At 45.9% G+C, this 19,057-nt stretch overlaps 1 protein-coding gene across 2 annotated transcripts in view; it reads right to left on the bottom strand.

Moving 5' to 3' along the window:
• Positions 1 to 19,057, bottom strand: part of myo5b (myosin VB) — a 389,254-nt gene that overhangs the window by 53,298 nt on the left and 316,899 nt on the right. For both annotated transcript variants that reach the window (XM_072497425.1, XM_072497424.1), the window contains exons 24-28: positions 18,293 to 18,441; positions 15,457 to 15,576; positions 13,972 to 14,106; positions 7,340 to 7,405; positions 1,090 to 1,329 (exon numbers count right to left, since the gene is read on the bottom strand). In XM_072497425.1, coding sequence (XP_072353526.1) covers positions 1,090 to 1,329; positions 7,340 to 7,405; positions 13,972 to 14,106; positions 15,457 to 15,576; positions 18,293 to 18,441 — 710 coding nt within the window. The remainder of the gene's footprint in view (positions 1 to 1,089; positions 1,330 to 7,339; positions 7,406 to 13,971; positions 14,107 to 15,456; positions 15,577 to 18,292; positions 18,442 to 19,057) is intronic.

The following is a 19,057-nucleotide window of genomic DNA, read 5'->3' as shown; positions in this document are numbered from 1 at the left end:
CCAGGGTGGTGGAGGTCAAGATAGAGCCGTGCCCATCCGTGGCGATCTTCGGGGTGTCAGAGCAACCAGAACTCTGGACAGGGAAGGGGGTAGACGCACTGGCCTTCGCCTCACTGATCGCCAGGCAGAGACTTCTGGTAGGCTGGAAGTCGACAGCACCACCCAGGGCCTCGGAATGGCTCTCAGATTTGGCCGAATTCCTGAGGCTGAGAAAAAAAAAATTGAGATAAGAGGGACCGAGGAGAGATTCCACGGCACGTGGAATAAATTCACTGACCTGTTCATAACCAGCAGCCTACCCAGGGGTGCCCGGGGGGGGGGGGGGGGGGGGATAGCTAGGGAATGGAGGGAAGGTAGGAAGGGGGGGGTAGAAAAGGGGGGGAATGTTAACTGGAAGCTCGCAAAGAACAGAGAAGGAACGTGGAGGAGGGTCACCCAGGAATGGAACGCAAAACTCTTCTACACGGGCTGAACTGGGGAAACAAGCCGACGCACCCTCCCCTCAGTAATTGAAACTCAAGGGGGAAACTAGGTTGGGACTGCAGTCACGGTTATGGTGACAGCGAAAGGGCTCCTGTTTTGTCCTCTTTATTTTGTTACTTACCATTACCGTTGTTGTTGTATCTTATTTACATGCAAAACTTTTTCTAATTCCAAATGGCAATAAAAATATTTTTAGTTTAAAAAATAAAAGTAAAAATAAAAAATAAAAATCCAATTGCAAGTGTCCCTTTTCAGCCCCCGGACTAATTTTGTTATCAGATACTAGGGAAGCCTAAGACCACAGAGTTTAATTACAAAGATATAATTGAGTTTCCATGTTGACAAAAAATATCAAAAGCAAAATCTCACCGCAGTTTCTTCCAATCAAATCCAATTGTTAAATTCAAACTAGTCACTGCTTATGTCTGTGCTCATAACCCATCTTTGCAGGCGAGGTATATTGACGAAAGATTCCATATAATACAGGTCAATAAAAAAGGCTGAGAATACGAAAAAGCAAATGGCAGAGGAGAATAGGGAGCCTGGAAAATGGGGAAGATGGGTGGATAAAGAAAAGATAAGTTGTAGCAATACAAAGTACATTACCACTCTTCCTGTCACCTCCTTCTGGTGAGCAGCATCAACTATTTGAGTTCTCAGCCGGAGAACCTCCTCCTTGCGCACCTCTAACTCCTCAGTAGCCATCCTCAGCTGATTCAGCAATACACTGTAAGCATTTTCCAAATCATCAGTTGGATTTTCCCCGATTGCCTTCTCGGCTATAGACTTTCTCAGCTCATTGAGTTCATTCTTCAGTTTCTTGTTTTCAGATTCCAACTCTTGTCGCTGTGTAAATAATTGGTGAGTGTCATTATACATTATGCAATAAATTAATTCAATTAGTGTGTACTGTTTTACATATTGAAAATTTCAATTTTTGAAATCGATCAATTTTTTAATTAGGCAAGGGCATTAAGGTTGATGGAGTTCAGACTTGGATCAATCAAGATAATTTTTGAGTGACAGAATAGACTCAATAATAATCATTATTGTCACAAGTAGGCTTACATTAACACTGCAATGAAGTTCCTGTGAAAAGCCCCGAGTAGCCACATTCCGGCGCCTGTTCGGGTACACTGAGGGAGAATTCAGAATGTTCAATTCACCTAACAGCACGTCTTTCAGGACCTGTGGGAAGAAACCGGAGCACCCGGAGGAAACCCACGTGGACACAGGGAGAACGTGCAGATTCCGCAGACAGCGCCCCAACCCGGGAATCAAACCCGGGTCTCTGACGCTGTGAAGCAACAGTGCAAACCACTGTGCTACCGTGCCAACTCAAGGGGTTGAATTGTCGACTCTTGTAGTATTTTCCATGGTCTGTTACTCATATATTTCTTCCAGGATCCTTGAGATTTGAAAGGGGCAAAAGTAGCAATCGTCCTTACTCCTGCTAGAAACTGCTTGTTCATGGGCAAGATTAGCTCTGGTGCCTTCCATGATAACAAGCTGACTGGGCTCAGACATGAAAGAACTGACACTTGGGCAAGAAACCAAAGGGTGCCAGCACCTTTGAAATCATTTACCAAAAGTGACCCACTATCTTCAGAAGAGGAAGTATTTAAAAAAAAAAGACTCAGGCATTATTGTTGGAAAATGATTGGCAAGGATTTTGTCCAAGTTATCAACACGGGTGGGCGTACGTTTTCTTTATTCCTTCATGGGATGTGGGCATCGCTGGCAAGACAAGCATTTGTTGCCCATCCCTGCTTGCCCTTGACCCGAGTGGCTTGCCAGACCATTTCAGAGGGCAGTTAAGAGTCCACCTCGCTGCCATGGGTCTGGAATCACATGTAGGCCAGACCAGATAAGGATGGTGGATTTCCTTCCCTCAGGGAGATTAGTGGACCAGATGTTTTTTTATGAGCATGGTCACTATTACTGAGACTAGATGTCAATTCCATATTTTACTAACTAGATTTAAAATCCATCAGCAATGGTGGGATTTGAACCCAAGTACCCGAGCATTAGCCTGGGCCTCTGCATTACTAGACCAGTGACATTATCACTATGCCACCACCCTTGTGATTACTAATTGATCAATTCCCACAGAATGACACTGTATTTCTCCATCTCCACCATTTTTTTTTTCTATCTTCAAGAGAACTTTGCGTTCCTCCAATTATGGCCTTGGGTATCTTGCCTGGAGTGTCACAGAGCTGGAAGGGCTCCCATGCCTTAGCCAAAAATGCAGGTGCCCAGTTTCTGGAAGTCTTGCCCCCGCACCTGCCACCCACCTTTTTCACAGGAGTGGGCAGGTTGTATTTTACACACCTGCACTTCATAGAGGCATCGGGAAACTTTAAAATACAGCATCCTTCGAACAGAAGCAATTTTTATTACTTGGATGTCGAAAACTTGACTGGTGGGCTTTAGAGTTTTAAGGAAAGGTCTACAGCTAAGGGACATTTGGGGAAGCCAGACAGATGCCCCTTTGGCAGGTGGGGAGGGGGGGGGGGGGGGTGTTGGGAGAAGGAGGAGGGGAAGATGAGGCCAGGTGCCCTTTTCTTGGGGGGGGTGGGTGGACGAGACCAGGTGCCCCTTTGGGGGTGGGGGGGTGGGGAGAGGAGACATGGTCAGGTGCCCATGTAGTGGGGATTCAAGACCAGGAGCCATTTTGGGTGGGGGAGAAATGAGGCGAGGTGCCCATTTGGGGGAGGGGGGATGAAGAGGCCAGGCGCCACAAGGGGGTTGGGGAGTAGGAGGTGAGGTGTTCCTTTCAGATTGTTAACAGTAGACATGCAAAGCAAACAGTGTATAGGCTCTGTGAAATTTAAATCGCCTGGTCCTTTTAGATTTTGGAGGAGAAAAAGTCCAGCCTGCAGTTGAACAAAAATCAATGCTTGCTATTTCATGGTATGTTGACGCAAGTCAGAAGGTCATAATTATAGGATTAGTGCTGCTTGACTGCTTCCGCAACCTATCATTATCACAGTAAGGGGGCCTTTAATGCCTTGATGGCAGCTCCGATTGTTTATAAAGAGATTACTGGTCTTTCATGTGGGACTATCAATACAAATGTTTATTCTCATAAATACCTGAAGTAAATGTTTTATGGGGGATTGCATACTTGAAGGGATTTCAATGTTATGAATGAGAGGGTTTAAAGACAACGGGTAGTGGGGTGAGGGACATGGGTGAGGCGGCATGTGTTGGCATGGAGGGTAGGAAGGGCCATGGGTTTGGGTGTTGGGCATGGGATAGCATAGAAGGGGCATTCGGCATGAGGTGTGAAGGCTAGAGGGCTAATTTTTATTGTTTTGTTTGTTTAATTATAACTGGGCCTAAACCCCAGAATACCAAACGGGCCTTTCAATCAGCCTGCTTTGGGACTTGGCATCCGTTGGGGGCGGGTAGTGGTTGTGTGGACTCCAGTTATCACCAACTCAACCCTGGATTTCTCCCACAGTCCAAAGATGGGCAGGTTAGGTGGATTGGCCATGCTTGAAATGTCCCCTTAGTTTCCAAAGGTGTGCAGGTTAGGTGGGATTATGGGGTTACGGGGATAGGGTGGGGGAGTAGAAGTAGGTAAGCTGCTCTTTCGCAAGGCCAGTGCAGACTCGATGGGCCGAATGGCCTCCTTCTGCACTGTAGCGATTCTATGGATGAATTTACTCATGGCAACATAGGGTCGGAAGGACAGTGGTACTCTGGCATCATCTGCAGCTGGCTGAACACAATCATGCATCGGCTGTCCAATTAACAGAAGTGACATGATGTCATGCCGGGGAACATGCAACCTTCTGAGCAATTGACCCAGGCACTGGAGCCACTTTGGAGGCAGCCACGCTACCAAAGTTAAAGTGACTTAAAAATATGTTTTTTAGTCTTTTATGGAATATGGGCATTGCAGACTAGGCCAGCATTTATTGTCCATCCCTAACTACTCTTGAGAAGGTGGTGGTAAGCTACCTTCTTGGACCACTGCAGTCCCTGTGGTGTAGGTAAACCCAAAGTGTTGTGAGTGGGGGAGTTCCAGGATTTTGACTGCTGAGTAGATCGGATTGTCTAATTGTGAGAAAGTTTAAATTACAATTTAGGTAACCTTCCATAACATAAGTCTGCAATACAAGTTGGGTCAGTAAGTGACAGACCTCCTACAGGTGGTGAGAGTACTCTTTCCATCAGATAGCCACAAGAGATCATCTCGAATGGTCAAAGAGGCAAGGTCATAGGTCAGCAGTGAGATTGGGAGCAGTGCCGCAAAAGCCTAATTTTGCTTGAGCGAGAGCGCAACGAGGGCAGAGAATCATGCCCCAGGACTCTCTCTCTCTCCCTCCCCCCCCCCCCCCCCCCCCCCAGAAAGGCTGTGAGTGACGTATTCCTGAAACTACAGAGGCCTGAATGAATCTACAGTAAAAACCTCGAACGGAAAGCAAGTCTGAAGAGGAGCAAGGTGCTGGACACACCCATTTGGAGCAAAGACTCTTTTTCTCTTTTACTTTTTTAAAAACCCTGCTTCTGCCCCCCCGTGTTTATCTGTCTTGTGATTAATTAGATAATAGTTAGCCAGCTGTTTTGCTGTGTATTTCAGTATAGATTTTGTTATAAATAAAGTGATTGTGTTTAAACTTATAAACCTGGTGACTGTAATTATTGGCCAGCCAAGGGCCAAAGACTTTGGGTATTTTTCTAAGAAAATAATTAAATTGTGTTGTGACTCTGGGTCACGTGGGGCTGGAATTGACTGTGCTCTAGTCCAGGGTGTCATAACACTTGCTCCATGGAGAGTTTGGCAACCATCATGGATAGACATTGCCAGGAAACCACACCAGAATGCCTGATGATAGCACCAACCGCAGACCATTGTTAGCACCATGACAAGAGCATTGGGTCAGTGAGAGGTGGACAGTGCCCTTGGTCATCCTTCCTAGATCAGTTCCACCTGCAGAAAGCAGGTAGGCGCCACATCAGGCAGAGAGGGGTGAAGAGCACTAGCTGAAAAACTAAAATTGCCCCCTCTACAAGTGTAGCCCAAGCTCTCCTGGCAACTCTGCCAGTGACGCAAACTCCTCAAGTAGCAGCACCCACAGTGGAAGCCCCCACTTGCTCTGGCCCATTTTGGCCTGCAGCACTGACAGGACATGTGCCATGGTCATCAAATGCCACATGGCTGCTCTCTTTTTGAGGAGCTATCAGGCATCGTAGATGGACAAATTGCAGTAGATGTAGAGTACATGGACTGTAGAAAATCTTTTTGACAAAGTTCCAGGTGGAATATTACTGAAGAGTAAGGGGTAAGGATTTAGAGGAGAAATTGCAAACTATATTAACAATGGTTAATGGGAATCAGGGGGAAACCCTTCTCTGGTTGGAGTTGTACCTAGCACAGAGGAAGATGGTTGTGGCTGTTGGAGGTCAATCATCTCAGCTCAGGTCATCACTGCAGGAGTTTCTCAGGGTAATGTCTTAGACGTAAGAATCTTCAGCTCCTTTATCAATGACCTTCCTTCCATCATAAGGTTAGAAGTGGGGATATTTACTGATAATTACACAATTCTCAACACCATTTGCAACTCCTCAGATACTGAAGCAGTGCCTGCCTAAATGCAACAAGACCTGGACAATATCCAGGCTCGGGCTGACAAGTGGAAGTAATATTTGTGACACACAAGTGCCAAGCAATGACCATGTCCAATAAGAGAATCAAACCATTGTCCCATGATATTCAATGGCATTACCATCACTGAATCCCCCACTATCAACATCCTGGGGATAACCATTGACCTGAAACTGAACTGGACTAGCCATATAAATACTGTGGCTACAAGAGCAGGTCAGAGACTAGGAATCCTGCATTGTGTAACTCACCTCCTTACTCCTCAAAGCCTGTCCACCACCTACAAAGCACTGGTCAAGAATGTGAAGGAATACCTTCCACTTGCCTGCATCACTACAGTTCCAACAACACTCAAGAAGCTTGACACCACCCAGGACAAAGCAGCCCACTTAATTAGCATCCCAACCACAAACAATTATTCCTTCCACCACTGACACACAGTGGCAGCCATGAGTACCATTTACAAGATGCACTGCAGGAACTCGTCAAAGCTCCTGAGACAGGATCTTCCAAACCTACAAACACTACCATCTAAAAGGACAAGGAGAACAGACACATAGATTCCCTACAGTGCAGAAGGAGGCCATTCGGCCCATCAAGTCTGCATTGATCCTCCACGTAGGCCCAATACCCCACCCATAACCCTACCTAGGGGAAATTTAGCATGGTCAATCCACCGAACCAGAACAACTTCGGACTGTGGGAAGAAACCGGAGCACCCAAAGGAAAGCCACGCAGACACAGGAAGAATGTGGAAACACCACACAGACGGTCACCCGAGGTTGGAACCAAACCCGGGTCCCTGGCGCTGTGAGGTAGCAGTGCTAACCACTGTGCCACCATGCCGTGACACATGGGAACATCATCCCATGGAAGTTCCCTTCCAAGTCACTCGCCATCCTAACTTGGAACTATACCACTGTTCCTTCACTGTTGCTAGGTCAAAATCCTGGAACTTCCTCCCCAACAGCATTGTGGGTGGACCTACACTACATAGACTGCTGAAGTTCAGGAAGGCAACTCACCACCACCTTCTCAAAGGCATTTAAGGATGGGCCACAATTGCTGCCGAGCCAGTGACACCCACATCCCATTAATTAATTAATTTTTAAAAATTGCATTGGGTCATCACAGAGAAAGGGCGTAGGACCTCCTGGAACTTGATTCTTACTCTTGGGAAACATGCATTCAATGACCTTACTTTGTAACTAATATCCCAATTGGCTCAACTCGTACCTTTAAACTGTCATAGGCCAAGTCCGCTGCTTGCTCATTGTCTGAGATGCTGTTGTACTCATTCACCTGCCCAGAAGGAAAACAAAGTTATTTTTGCATACCAGGAAAAATAATACCTCGCAAAAAGCAATACTCAGCATTTACTCAATTTTGTTCTTAAAAATATTGACTTCGTTTTAGAGTATAATATACACAGATCGAGGCAGCCTTCCTGAACATCATCCAATCCAAGTGGAAATTATTTATATGTATTATATTATTATAATTTATATGTGAAATTATTTATCAGTGAGGCCTTTGACGTTCTGGAGGGGAGTGGCGGGAACAATATCTAAGGTGGTGAAAGTCCGGGTCAAGCCAAGCTGGGGGCTAGCACTATTTGGAGTAGTGGACGAGCCGGGAGTGCAGGAGGCGAAAGAGGCCGGCATTCTGGCCTTTGCGTCCCTAGTAGCCCGGCGAAGGATCTTGCTAATATGGAAGGAGGCGAAGCCCCCCAGCGTGGAGGCCTGGATAAATGATATGGCAGGGTTTATCAAGTTGGAGAGGATAAAGTTTGCCTTGAGAGGGTCTGCGCAGGGGTTCTACAGGCGGTGGCAACCGTTCCTAGACTATCTCGCGGAGTGTTAAATGAAGGTCAGTCAGCAGCAGCAGCAACCCAGGGGGGGGGGTGTCTTGCGTGGGGGGGGGGGGGGGGGGGGGGTTATTTGGGGGGTATTTGAGCAAGAAAATACATGAAGGAGCTGGAAAACTGACATGTACGGGAGGAATCCAATGTACAAAACTCTGTATCATATCGATTTACCATGTTCATGACTTGCTATGTGTGCTTTCTTTCTTTTTGTTACGGGGGGGGGTTTGTTTGTAAGGGTGAAAAACTGTGTTAAAATTCTTAATAAATATACTTTTTTTTAAAAGTAAGGCCTTTGACAAGGTCCCTCATGGTAGACTAGTACAAAAGGTGAAGTCACATGGGATCAGGGGTGAGCTGGCAAGGTGGACACAGAATTGGCTACGTCGTAGAAGGCAGAGAGTAGTAATGGAAGGATGCTTTTCTAATTGGAGGGCTGTGACTAGTGTTGATCCACAGGGATCAGTGCTGGGACCTTTGCTGTTCGTAGTATATATAAATGATTTGGAGGAAAATGTAACTGGTCTGATTAGTAAGTTTGCAGACGACACAAAGGTTGGTGGAATTGCGGATAGCGATGAGGACTGTCAGAGGATACAGCAGGATTTAGATTGTTTGGATGACTTGGGCGGAGAGATGGCAGATGGAATTTAATCCGGACAAATGTGAGGCAATGCATTTTGGAAGGTCTAATGCAGGTAGGGAATATACATTGAATGGTAGAACCCTCAAGAATATTGAAAGTCAGAGAGATCTAGGTGTACAGGTCCACAGGTCACTGAAAGGGGTAACACAGGTGGAGAAGGTAGTCAAGAAGGCATACGGCATGCTTGCCTTCATTGGCCGGGGCATTGAGTATACAAATTGGCAAGTCATGTTGCAGCTGTATAGAACCTTAGTTAGGCCACACATGGAGTATAGTATTCAATTCTGGTCGCCACACTACCAGAAGGATGTGGAGGCTTCAGAGAGGGTGCAGAAGCGATTTACCAGAATGTTGCCTGGTATGGAGGGTATTAGCTATGAGGAGCGATTAAATAAACTCGGTTTGTTCTCACTGGAACGACAGAGGTTGAGGGGCATAGACAGAGTGGATAGTCAGAGGCTTTTTCCCAGGGTAGAGGGGTCAATTACTAGGGGGCATAGGTTTAAGGTGAGAGGGACAAGGTTTAGAGGAGATGTACGAGGCAAGTTTTTTGCACAGCGGGTAGGGGGTGCCTGGAACCCGCTACCGGAGGAGATGGTGGAAGCAGGGACGATAGTGACATTTAAGGGGCATCTTGACAAATACATGAATAGGCTGGGAATTGAGGGATACGGACCCAGGAAGTGTAGAAGATTGTAGTTTAGTCGGGCAGCATAGTCGGCACGGGCTTGGAGGGCCGAAGGGCCTGTTCCTGTGCTGTACTTTTCTTTGTTCTTTGTTATGTGGCCCTAGTTAGAGTGTTGACAAGTATTTGATGACAAGGGCTCAACATAGCTAACACTTTCTTTGTCCACCCACATTAGTTAATGTTGACTGACACTGAGTGACACACATAGCTCAAGGACGTCAAAGTTATTTGCAGCCCCCATCTGCTGTTCAAGTGATATAAGGAACGCAATATAGATAAGGGATTAAATGTAGGATTCTCTGTTGTGCACAGTTCCACAATGACATTGCAGTTCTCTGTGAAGCTGAAAACATCACTTGTGGTAAGTGTACCCGGGGAGAACAAAATAATTTTCAATAATTTGCCAAGTAGAGCATGCAATTTTTTCTGAACAGCAGTTTCATTCCAATGGGTACTTAGATTTCCATATTCCGCAGTGAGAGGAAAAATACTCGATTATCCATGGTATGCAGGCACTTTACCTGCACAATACAACTCTCTCACTTTTTAGTATGAGAAGTGACCTTCAGCAACATTTGGGAATAAAAGCCATCTCATGACACAGAATAACACTCCATGGTATTTTAGAGAATATAAAATTAAGGTTTTTTTTAAAAAAAAAAAAGGATTTTAGGGCCTTGGAGAGGGAGCAGGGAAGATTTACTGGAGTGATGCAAAGGATGAGGGAAAGGCAAAATACTGCAGATGCGGGAAATCTGAAATACAGACAGAAACTGTTGAAAATACTCAGCAGGCCAGGCAACAACTGTGAAGAGAAACAGAGTTAATGGGCTGGATTCTCAGATTTTGAGGCAGCGGGCTGGATTCTCCGCCGTCGGGATGCTCCATTTTGCCGTCAGCCTGGGGGCTTCCAGATGGTGTGGGGCTGCCACACAATGGGAAACCCCATTGACCAGCCGGCGAAACAGAGCATTCTGCTGGCGTGCTGAACCAGAAACCTGGCGGGACGGAGAGTCCAGCCCTATTTCCGGAAGAAGTGTCTAGTCCCATGATGAAAAAATCGTCGAGGCCCCAGCACCGATCCTCCGACCGGTGAGGGGCCAGATAATGTCCCCCTGGACCTCCCCTCACCACCCCCGGGCCACCCCTCACCTGTCCCCCTAGCCTTCGCCCCCCCGACAGGGCACGACTCTCCCCACCGCTGGACACTGCTGTGGCGCCACTGGACACAGTCTGCAGCCGCCATGCCAGGTTCATGAAAACGGAGAGCACACATATTCCGTGCCGTCGGGAACTCGGCCCATTGGGGGCAGAGCCAGGGGGAGGGCCTTCAGGTTGTAAGGGGAAAATTCGGGAAAACGGATCAAGACCATAAATCATGGCTGACACTGTATCAGAAACAGGCAGGCAAAGGGTTAAATCAGATGGGTAGCACAGAAAGACCACACTTAAAAAGCACAGACACAGATCCTATCAGGACAATAAAGTATTCCCAATCAATACAAAGCCTGCATTTAACACCTCGTTATGAAACCCGGAACATATCTCAACCGCCAGCCAAAAGCCATCACTATTTGATCTAGAAAAAGGGAGCTCTATTGTGAACCTAAATAAATCCTATTAAAAAGCATGGTATTGACGTCAGAGCCAGGAAGCCCGCGAAAACTATGAATGAAATCATGAATGAATGGGCTGTGAAGTGGGAACCAGTAATGGCCCACTGAAACTAACCTACGATAATACCTTCATGAATAAGCCCGCCAAGAATCATGTCTGCAGGGTAAAACTGTAAATATGCATTAACCCAAAAGCCCACCAAAACTTGTAAGAAATCTGTATTATATAAGATGAAGCCTTTCTGTATGTACTTTGAGTTCAGTGTGGACCGTGCTGTCTTTTAACTCCGGCCCGCTGTTCTCCCTGGAGCTTCAGACAATAAACCCTGTCTTGCGATTCAAACTTCTGACTCAGGTTGACTTTTTTCCCTGCAACAAGGTAATGTCCTGAGGCCAACCCAACGGAATGCAGCGAACTCCCCGATGAAGCCGTTTTGGAGGGGGCGGTGCCTGTTTTCACAGGCACTGCACCCGATTCGGTCGGAAAAAGGGATTCTCTGCCCGATCGCTAATTATGAAATTGCCGTCGGGGAACGGAGAATCCTGCCCAATGTTTCAGGTTGAGGTTCGGATGAAAGGCCATCCCAACCTGAAATGATGAGCACGACCGAACGGCCTAGCTATGCCTGAAAAGCAGTTTGCCATGGGATCAGTTTTTGGCAAATCTGCAAGACAGCTAGTACAGAATCCCAAGGTACCCGAGGAGTAGGGATCTATCCCCTTCGCCTCAAAACCTCGGGCAAGCGCCGTTCAGTACTGGTCTCCGATAACGGGGACCAAATGGAAAGGCATTCGTGGGGGTCTCCCAGGGATTTGGAGGCCCCCAGGTGCATGCCCTCTGGGCAGGATAGTACCCTGGCACTGCTGATGCCACCCAGGCACTCTGGCAGTGCCAGCCTGACATCCTGGCAATGCCACCACGGTTCCAGCCTGGCCCTGCCAAGGTGTCCAGGTGGCACTGCCAGGGTGCCAAGTTGGCATTTTTTGTGAAGTGGCGATCGGGCCGGGGTGTCCTGCTCGGGTGTTTGGGGGAGTGCGGGACGACATTTAAAAATAATATCCCGATCACTCATTGCACTCAGGACTTCCGGCTAGAGGAGCTCCTCAGTGCACAAAACAGGGCTATGTGCAGCCTTGGCCACGTGTTCCGCGCTGAGACCCCCTATCTAACCCGTGCAGTTTTATAGCATGTGTTTCATGGCGCTATGAGTGCCGGGAAATGCGTGGCTAAATGCGCTCGCTATGGGACTTTGTTCCCATTTAGTTAAAACCCATCCGTTAACTCCACCAATTCTGCCTGACTTGCTGAGTATTTCCAGCATTATTTTGTATTTATTTCAGGGATGAGGAGTTATATGCAGTTATATGGAGAGACCAGAGAAGTTGGAGTTGTTCTCCTTGGAGCAGAGAAAGTTAGGGGCTAATTTAATAACTGTGTTCAAAACTATTAAAGGATTTTGATAGAGTAGACAGGGAGAAAGTGTCTCCACTGATCAGTAACCAAGGGCAAAGAATTAATATCAAAAGAAGCAAAGGTAAATAAGGAGAAATTATGTTTTACGCACTGTTATCTGGAATGCACTCCAGAAAGGGTGGTAACAGCAAATTCAACAGCAAGTTTCAAAAGAAAATTGGACATATACTTGAAAGAAAAAACTGCAGGTCCATGGGAAAAGAGCAAGGAAATAGGTCTAATTGGATAGTTCTTCATTGAGTTGGCATAGGCATGATGAGCTGAGTTACTTCCTTCTGTACTCTTATGATTCTAATAAGTAAAGTCGCCATAGTCCCAGATGACCATAGGATGCTTTGAGGGGGGAGAGCTGATTGGTGGTGATTTAACCTGAGGTTGGCCACATCTCAGGCGAAGGGCAAGGTTGAGAAGGCAGGACCTTCATGAATAACCTTGGGCAGTACAGGAATTGAACCCGCGCTGTTGGTCTTGTTCTGCATCACAAACCAGCTATCCAGCAAACTGCTAACTGAGCTAAAACGGCAATCTTTCTCTCTCACTCCCCCCCCCCCCCCCCTCCTTATAAATGGATCTCCCAGAAGGGCACCCTTAGCTCAGCCCCCAGCATGGTCCAAGGGTCAGTGCCAGGTTACTGCCTGGGCATGTCGTCTCCTCCCAGGGCCGTAGTTACCTGTGCACTCTGGCGGGCACCCTTCACCTTTTACAAAACCAGTTATAAACTTCACCAACACGACTTCATGCCGGCAAGAGGGCATTTCTAATGTGGGGGGACAAGACGGTGGGGATGCGATGTTAATGTATTGAAATGAGGTTCCCGGCCTTTCTGGGTGGGAACCTTGTTACGTTATTGGCGAGGGGTGGGGAAAAGCCAGAGAATGAGATTTCATCAGCAAGATTCTCGTACTCTGACTGTTGTGATATTTTGTGTCCAGGTCACCATTTACGTTCACGGTGAGCGCAGGCACAAAATCGTGGCCAATGTTTCTGACAGCATAATTTGATGATATTTTAAGGGCATTGTCTCCCTCTTCAGCATGTTGCTTTTATAAGATGTTCTTTAAGCATGGGACACATTTCTTCCTGCTGTGGGTTTGTGTGAGGACTAATTTTCCTTCTCACTCTCGACCCTGTCTCTCATGAAGGAAGGATGCTGTGGCTCCATTAAAATTGTTGCCATCCTGCTCAAGCCACTGATGCTGTTGCTAGACAGTGATCGTTTTCAGCCATTTAACATCATCTGGGCCTTAACCAAAATCCACACCTGAGATAACCAGTCAATAGGCGAGGAGGCCAAGTATAGGACCCCTGTGGCTGCTGCAGCTAAAACCAGAGCAGGAACCGAATCCCAAAACTTCCTGATTTGTATGGCTCTGTAATACATCATAGGGTACATTTTATCCATGCGCTACTGAGGAGGGATTGTTTTTTGACAGGAAAGCCTCCATTATCATTCAATAACAAAAATGTTGCCTGTGATATTGTAAATACAGTTGGCATTGAGGCGTGAAGCTTGGTGAATTTTATATTTTCAAGCGAGATCATGCACAAATGGTTTCAGAGTTCATTTATTACTGTACCACCTTCTTTGTTTCTGCAGCTCCTTTTCGTTCAACCTCGGCACGCAGAGATTTTCTTTCTTGTTCCAGTTCCCGCACTCGTTTCTGCAGTTTCAGGAATATAGTCATATCCATGGCAGCATTCTCCAAGCCAGCTTCCTGTGAAGAAAAAAAAGATCTGAAATAGACCAAACCAGGGAACTTTCCATGAAAGCCCGCTTCCTCAATTGTCTCACGAGGATTTGTCATCAAATGTATCGATACAATGACAAAAATAGCTATGCATTACACCATGGTGACTGCACAATACACAGGCATTTCGGCTCATGGAGTCACAAAGTTCACGTGTAGCTATTCATCATTATCAGGTGTAGTCAGCAAGCTTTGTGTGCTTGTTCGTTAATTTATTTTCCTTTAGCAAAAAAATCCTCTGAAGCAAAAGGATATACTGTTCGCAAAGTAAAGGAGGTCAAACTGGTTTGATGTAGGGTCTAGAGTTGAGAGTTATTATAGGTTTTGCTTGTTTTACCATGGGAATGAGGGAGTTGAGGAAGCAAGGAAACAAATCTGCAGAGCTCTCCCGAGGGAAATCAATTGGGATGGGAAGAGATTGAAAATGGAAGTGGATGGCACATGGTCTGTGGACATAGAACTTACAGTGCAGAAGGGGGCCATTCGGCCCATCGAGTCTGCACCGACCCACTTAAGCCTTCATTTCCACTCTATCGCCGTAACCCAATAACCCCTCCTAACCTTTTTGGTCACGAAGGGCAATTTATCATGGCCAATCCACCTAACCTGCACGTCTTTGGACTGTGGGAGGAAACCGGAGCACCCGGAGGAAACCCACGCAGACATGGGGAGAACGTGCAGACTCCACATAGACAGTGACCCAGCGGGGAATCGAACCTGGGACCCTGGCGCTGTGAAGCCTCAATGCTAGCCACTTGTGCTACCGTGCTAAGCTAACACACCTTTCTTGCTTCCGAGATTTTAAATCAAGTGACATCACAGAGAACCATTCGCACAATCATAGTTCACAAAAGTTTGGTGGAGGGTCAGATCAAACCTACCGAATAGACTCTCTGCTAACTATGAAAACAATGGGAGATGGAGACAGTTAGCCAGCCAGATAGCCAGTGTTATTCTTTCATCATGCTTAGCATGATGTTAGGACAGTTAGAACAACAGTGAGTAATGATTTGGAATGCATGTCTGAGAGGGTGGTAGAAAGAGAATAACTTTCAAATGGGAGTTGGCTACATATTCATTTAAAAAAGGAAAGACTTGCAGGAAAGAGCAGGGAAGTGGCGTTAATTAGAGGTGTCTTCCAAAGAGCCTGATGAGCTAAATGGCCTCCTTCTGCACTATCTGATTCTATGATGAGAAAAATAGCATACATCTGATTATTTTTAGATGCACTGTTGGCCCTTTTATCATTGTTTCTTGCTGAATTGTAAGTATTTGTGCCGTGATGTTACAGAATTCCAAATCTGTCATGTATCTCACCTCCACCAGCTGGACTACATCCTCTGTATCCCCAACCTCAGATGTAGAAATGGAAGGGTAGTTAGAATCTGATCCGAGACTGCTTTGATTGGAGGGGTTTCTCCGGTGGCCTGGAGTGTGCTGGAATAATTTTAGAAATTAGAACCTTTTGAACTTCATAACATTATAGTGCCACCATGTCATGCAATGTTGATATCCTTATCTGAAGTGAACATGACTTAGAACCACAGAACTTCTACATAGAATCATAGAATTTACAGTGCAGAAGGAGGCCATTCGGCCCACCGAGTCTGCACTGGCCCTTGGAAAGAGCACCCCATTTAAGCCCACACTTCCAACCTATTCCTGTAACACAGTAACCCCTACAGAAGGAGACCCATTCGGCCCATTGAATTTGCACCGACTCACCGTCCCCAGACCCACTCCCTCACCCTTTTCCCGTAACCCCACCTAGCCGGCACATCTTTGGACACCAAATGGCAATCCATCTTTGGACTTTGGGAGGAAACTGGAGCACCCAGAGGAAACACACGCAGGTATAGGGAGAAAGTGCAAATTTCGCACAGGCAGCCACCAAGGCCGGAATGGAACAGTGCTAACCACTGTGCTGCCCACTTTGTTTTTTAATTTGTTCATGGGATGTGAGTGTCGCTGGCTAGGCATTTATTGTCCATCCCGGAGGGTATCCAAGAGCCAACAACATTGCTGTGGATCTGGAGTCACATGTAGGCCCCAGCAAGTAAGGATTACAGATTTCTTTCCCTAAAGGACATTAATATTAATAATAATAAGTGGACCAGATGGATTTTTACGACAATGGTTTCATGGTGATCATTAGACTTCCAATTACAGATTTTTTCTTATATTGAATTCCAATTCCACCATCTGCCCTGGTGGGATTCAAACCCGGGTCCCCAGAGCACTACCCTGGGTCTCTGGATTATTAGTCCAGTGACAATACCACTGCCTCCCCGAGGGAAGTGTTTTCTATGAGAGCTCCCCAAATGACATACTAGATAAAGGTATTTTCCAAAGTGAACTGAGCCACGCAAACCAGTGGATCCTACATTAATTCCATCATCTGGATATTTAGTTAATTTCATTTAGAGCTATAGAGTTGCCAGTGCAACTGACTTGTGTCTTTGCTCGATGGTGGAGAATACTGAATGTAGCTTATTCTGCCCAGTCCTGACCGAGGGTGCATAAACTTAGGATGAGGCCAGAAATAAACTTGGCTGTGATGCTTTCCAAAGATATCCTGTCTAAATTCAAATTGCTTATCACATAAGAAGAATGGGCTTTCGATAGTGTGATTATTGGACTGCCGTTGCCAAACACCCAGTTTATTAACAGATTCAGGGGAGAATATGAATTGAGGGGGTAACCATATTTATGTATCACACTGTTTTTCTATTGTCGTAGGTGTAGCCATCTGGGATGGCCACTTTCAGTGTACAAAATGGACACCCGCAGAGCCTATAGGGAAAAATGGACAATACAAAGCAACAAGCAGGCTGAATGTATATTTGAAAGGCAGTCAGCAGACGGAACCGAAACTCTGGATCGATTTACATATTGATGGCCCATCTCCGAGGAACAAAGGACTAATGCTCAGGTAGCCGATACTGTCTCAGACATTCTGGCGCCACTACCCCAACCAGAAGACACAAACAAAGCAAGGCCAACGGCCACCTAGGACACGCCCAGCCATCAAGGCACCCACCCCTTTATTCCTTTATTGGCTTAGATCAATGACAATGACCAAGAAGCAGCCCAATTAATTGGGACCAAGTTTAAGGCCCGCCTAAAAGCACGCAAAGCCCCTCCAAGTATAAGAAGGAACCCCCGCGAAAGGTTTGCTCTCTTAGATTTGGCTCTCAAGCGGAGAGACCCTTCCACCAGCACCACCAGAAGCAAGTAAATTCAAGTTCAACACTCGCTACCAGATGGACGACCTTAGCTGTACTCCTGTTACCTCTTCGAACCCAACAGCCTCAGATCCGAACAACGGCCATTGTTCCTCTGACTTAAGTGGGAACCCGAAGTTAAGTATAGGTGTTAGTGATAGATATAGTTTAGCCTGTAGTGATATTGTGCATGAGTAAATCATACTGTGTGTAAATAAAGTAGTATTGTCTTTGAACTAACTAACTGGTGTATTGGCTCTTTGATCGGTATTTGGGTTGAACCTTGTGGCGGTATCGAGAGATACCTGGCGACTCTGAAAGCATACTCATAATTAGGATTAAGAAAGGCGACCTTATTAATCGCCATATTTATAGCAGGTAAACAGAGCAACATAGGCGGAATTCCTATTTTTCCAACAACCTGGAAGATATGACTGGCTTAATTTGTGGGCCTGAAACACAACTCTTAACACTCCTCGTTGGTGGGCTATTGAAACACAAATCACGCGGCGATGAGAATCATATGTGGCGCTTTAGAAACATGAAACGGAGGATTTGGCACTGGGTATCCAAAACTCATTTGTGTTTGAGTGCAGCCCTGCCCCTCAGATCCATTCCAGGTGTAAGCTCACGTTATCCAGCACCCTTGTTAGCTGGGAAATGAAATAAATGACTTTCATGCCCTCTTTTCATCTGCTTTGTCTGTGAGCTTCTAACATTTACCCAAGATACTGATGTGCACCCTGCCCGTGGCCACTTTTTAAAATGCAACAGAGATGGAAATTGGCCTTAATTCTGGGCGTTTCATGGTACAAATTGCACCCATATTCAGAAATATACATACGTCCTGCTCAGTCTTAAGTATTGTGCATTTTCACAGTATACATTTAAAAAAAACTAATTAGCACATATAGGTTTAGAAACATCACCTTAATTAGGGTAATTTCATCACGCAGATTGTCGTAGCGCTGCTCCAGACGGGAATACTCTTTAAGGAGGTTTTGATAACGAGAGCGTTCTTCATCCAGCTCCTTCTTTGCCAGCTCATTTTCCTTTGCTGTCTTCTGTGTAAGTTTTTCTGTAGATACAGTGCAATCCTGTTATAGGCAATGGATTGAGGCAGAAAATAAATGTTGCTAATCAGATTCACATGCTCCCTGTATACTTGGTTTGCGGTGTTTATTCACAATTGGCATTATTTAGGAACATAGAAACAGGAGTAGGCCAGATAGCCCCTCTGGTTTGTTTTGCAATTCAATGGGAGTTCCAGCATGCATGCATTTTGGGTATATTACAAACATCCAAGGAACAATGGGGGAAAAAAGCCTACAATTGAACAAAACAAGGAGCCGTTCATTGTTTATAGCACTAGGAAAGAACCATAGAATAGAATAGGATTATTTAATGCACATTGAGGTGATAATAGAAGTATTAAGGCATGGAAAGGTAGTCTTTAAAAACAAATTCGACAATTTCACATGTCTCATAAGGTAGAGCTTTCACTAACACTTCCGAATAGATTGCCCACAGTAGTACTGGTGAATCCAAACAGATTCCTCCTATGTTTGGGAATACCATTAGCACAGAGATATCTCATTCTTATGTCTCTAAATCACAGGTGTTTAAGAGGGGCACAGGCAAAACTAGGGGAATTTGGTACCATCAGAATAATTTGGGGCTGGTTTAGCACAGTG

Source organism: Scyliorhinus torazame, chromosome 3 (assembly GCF_047496885.1).
Source record: "Scyliorhinus torazame isolate Kashiwa2021f chromosome 3, sScyTor2.1, whole genome shotgun sequence".
NCBI classification, from domain to species: Eukaryota; Metazoa; Chordata; class Chondrichthyes; order Carcharhiniformes; family Scyliorhinidae; genus Scyliorhinus; species Scyliorhinus torazame.
Note: the sequence above shows the minus strand (reverse complement) of the source record. Positions and strands in the feature narration are given on the sequence as shown.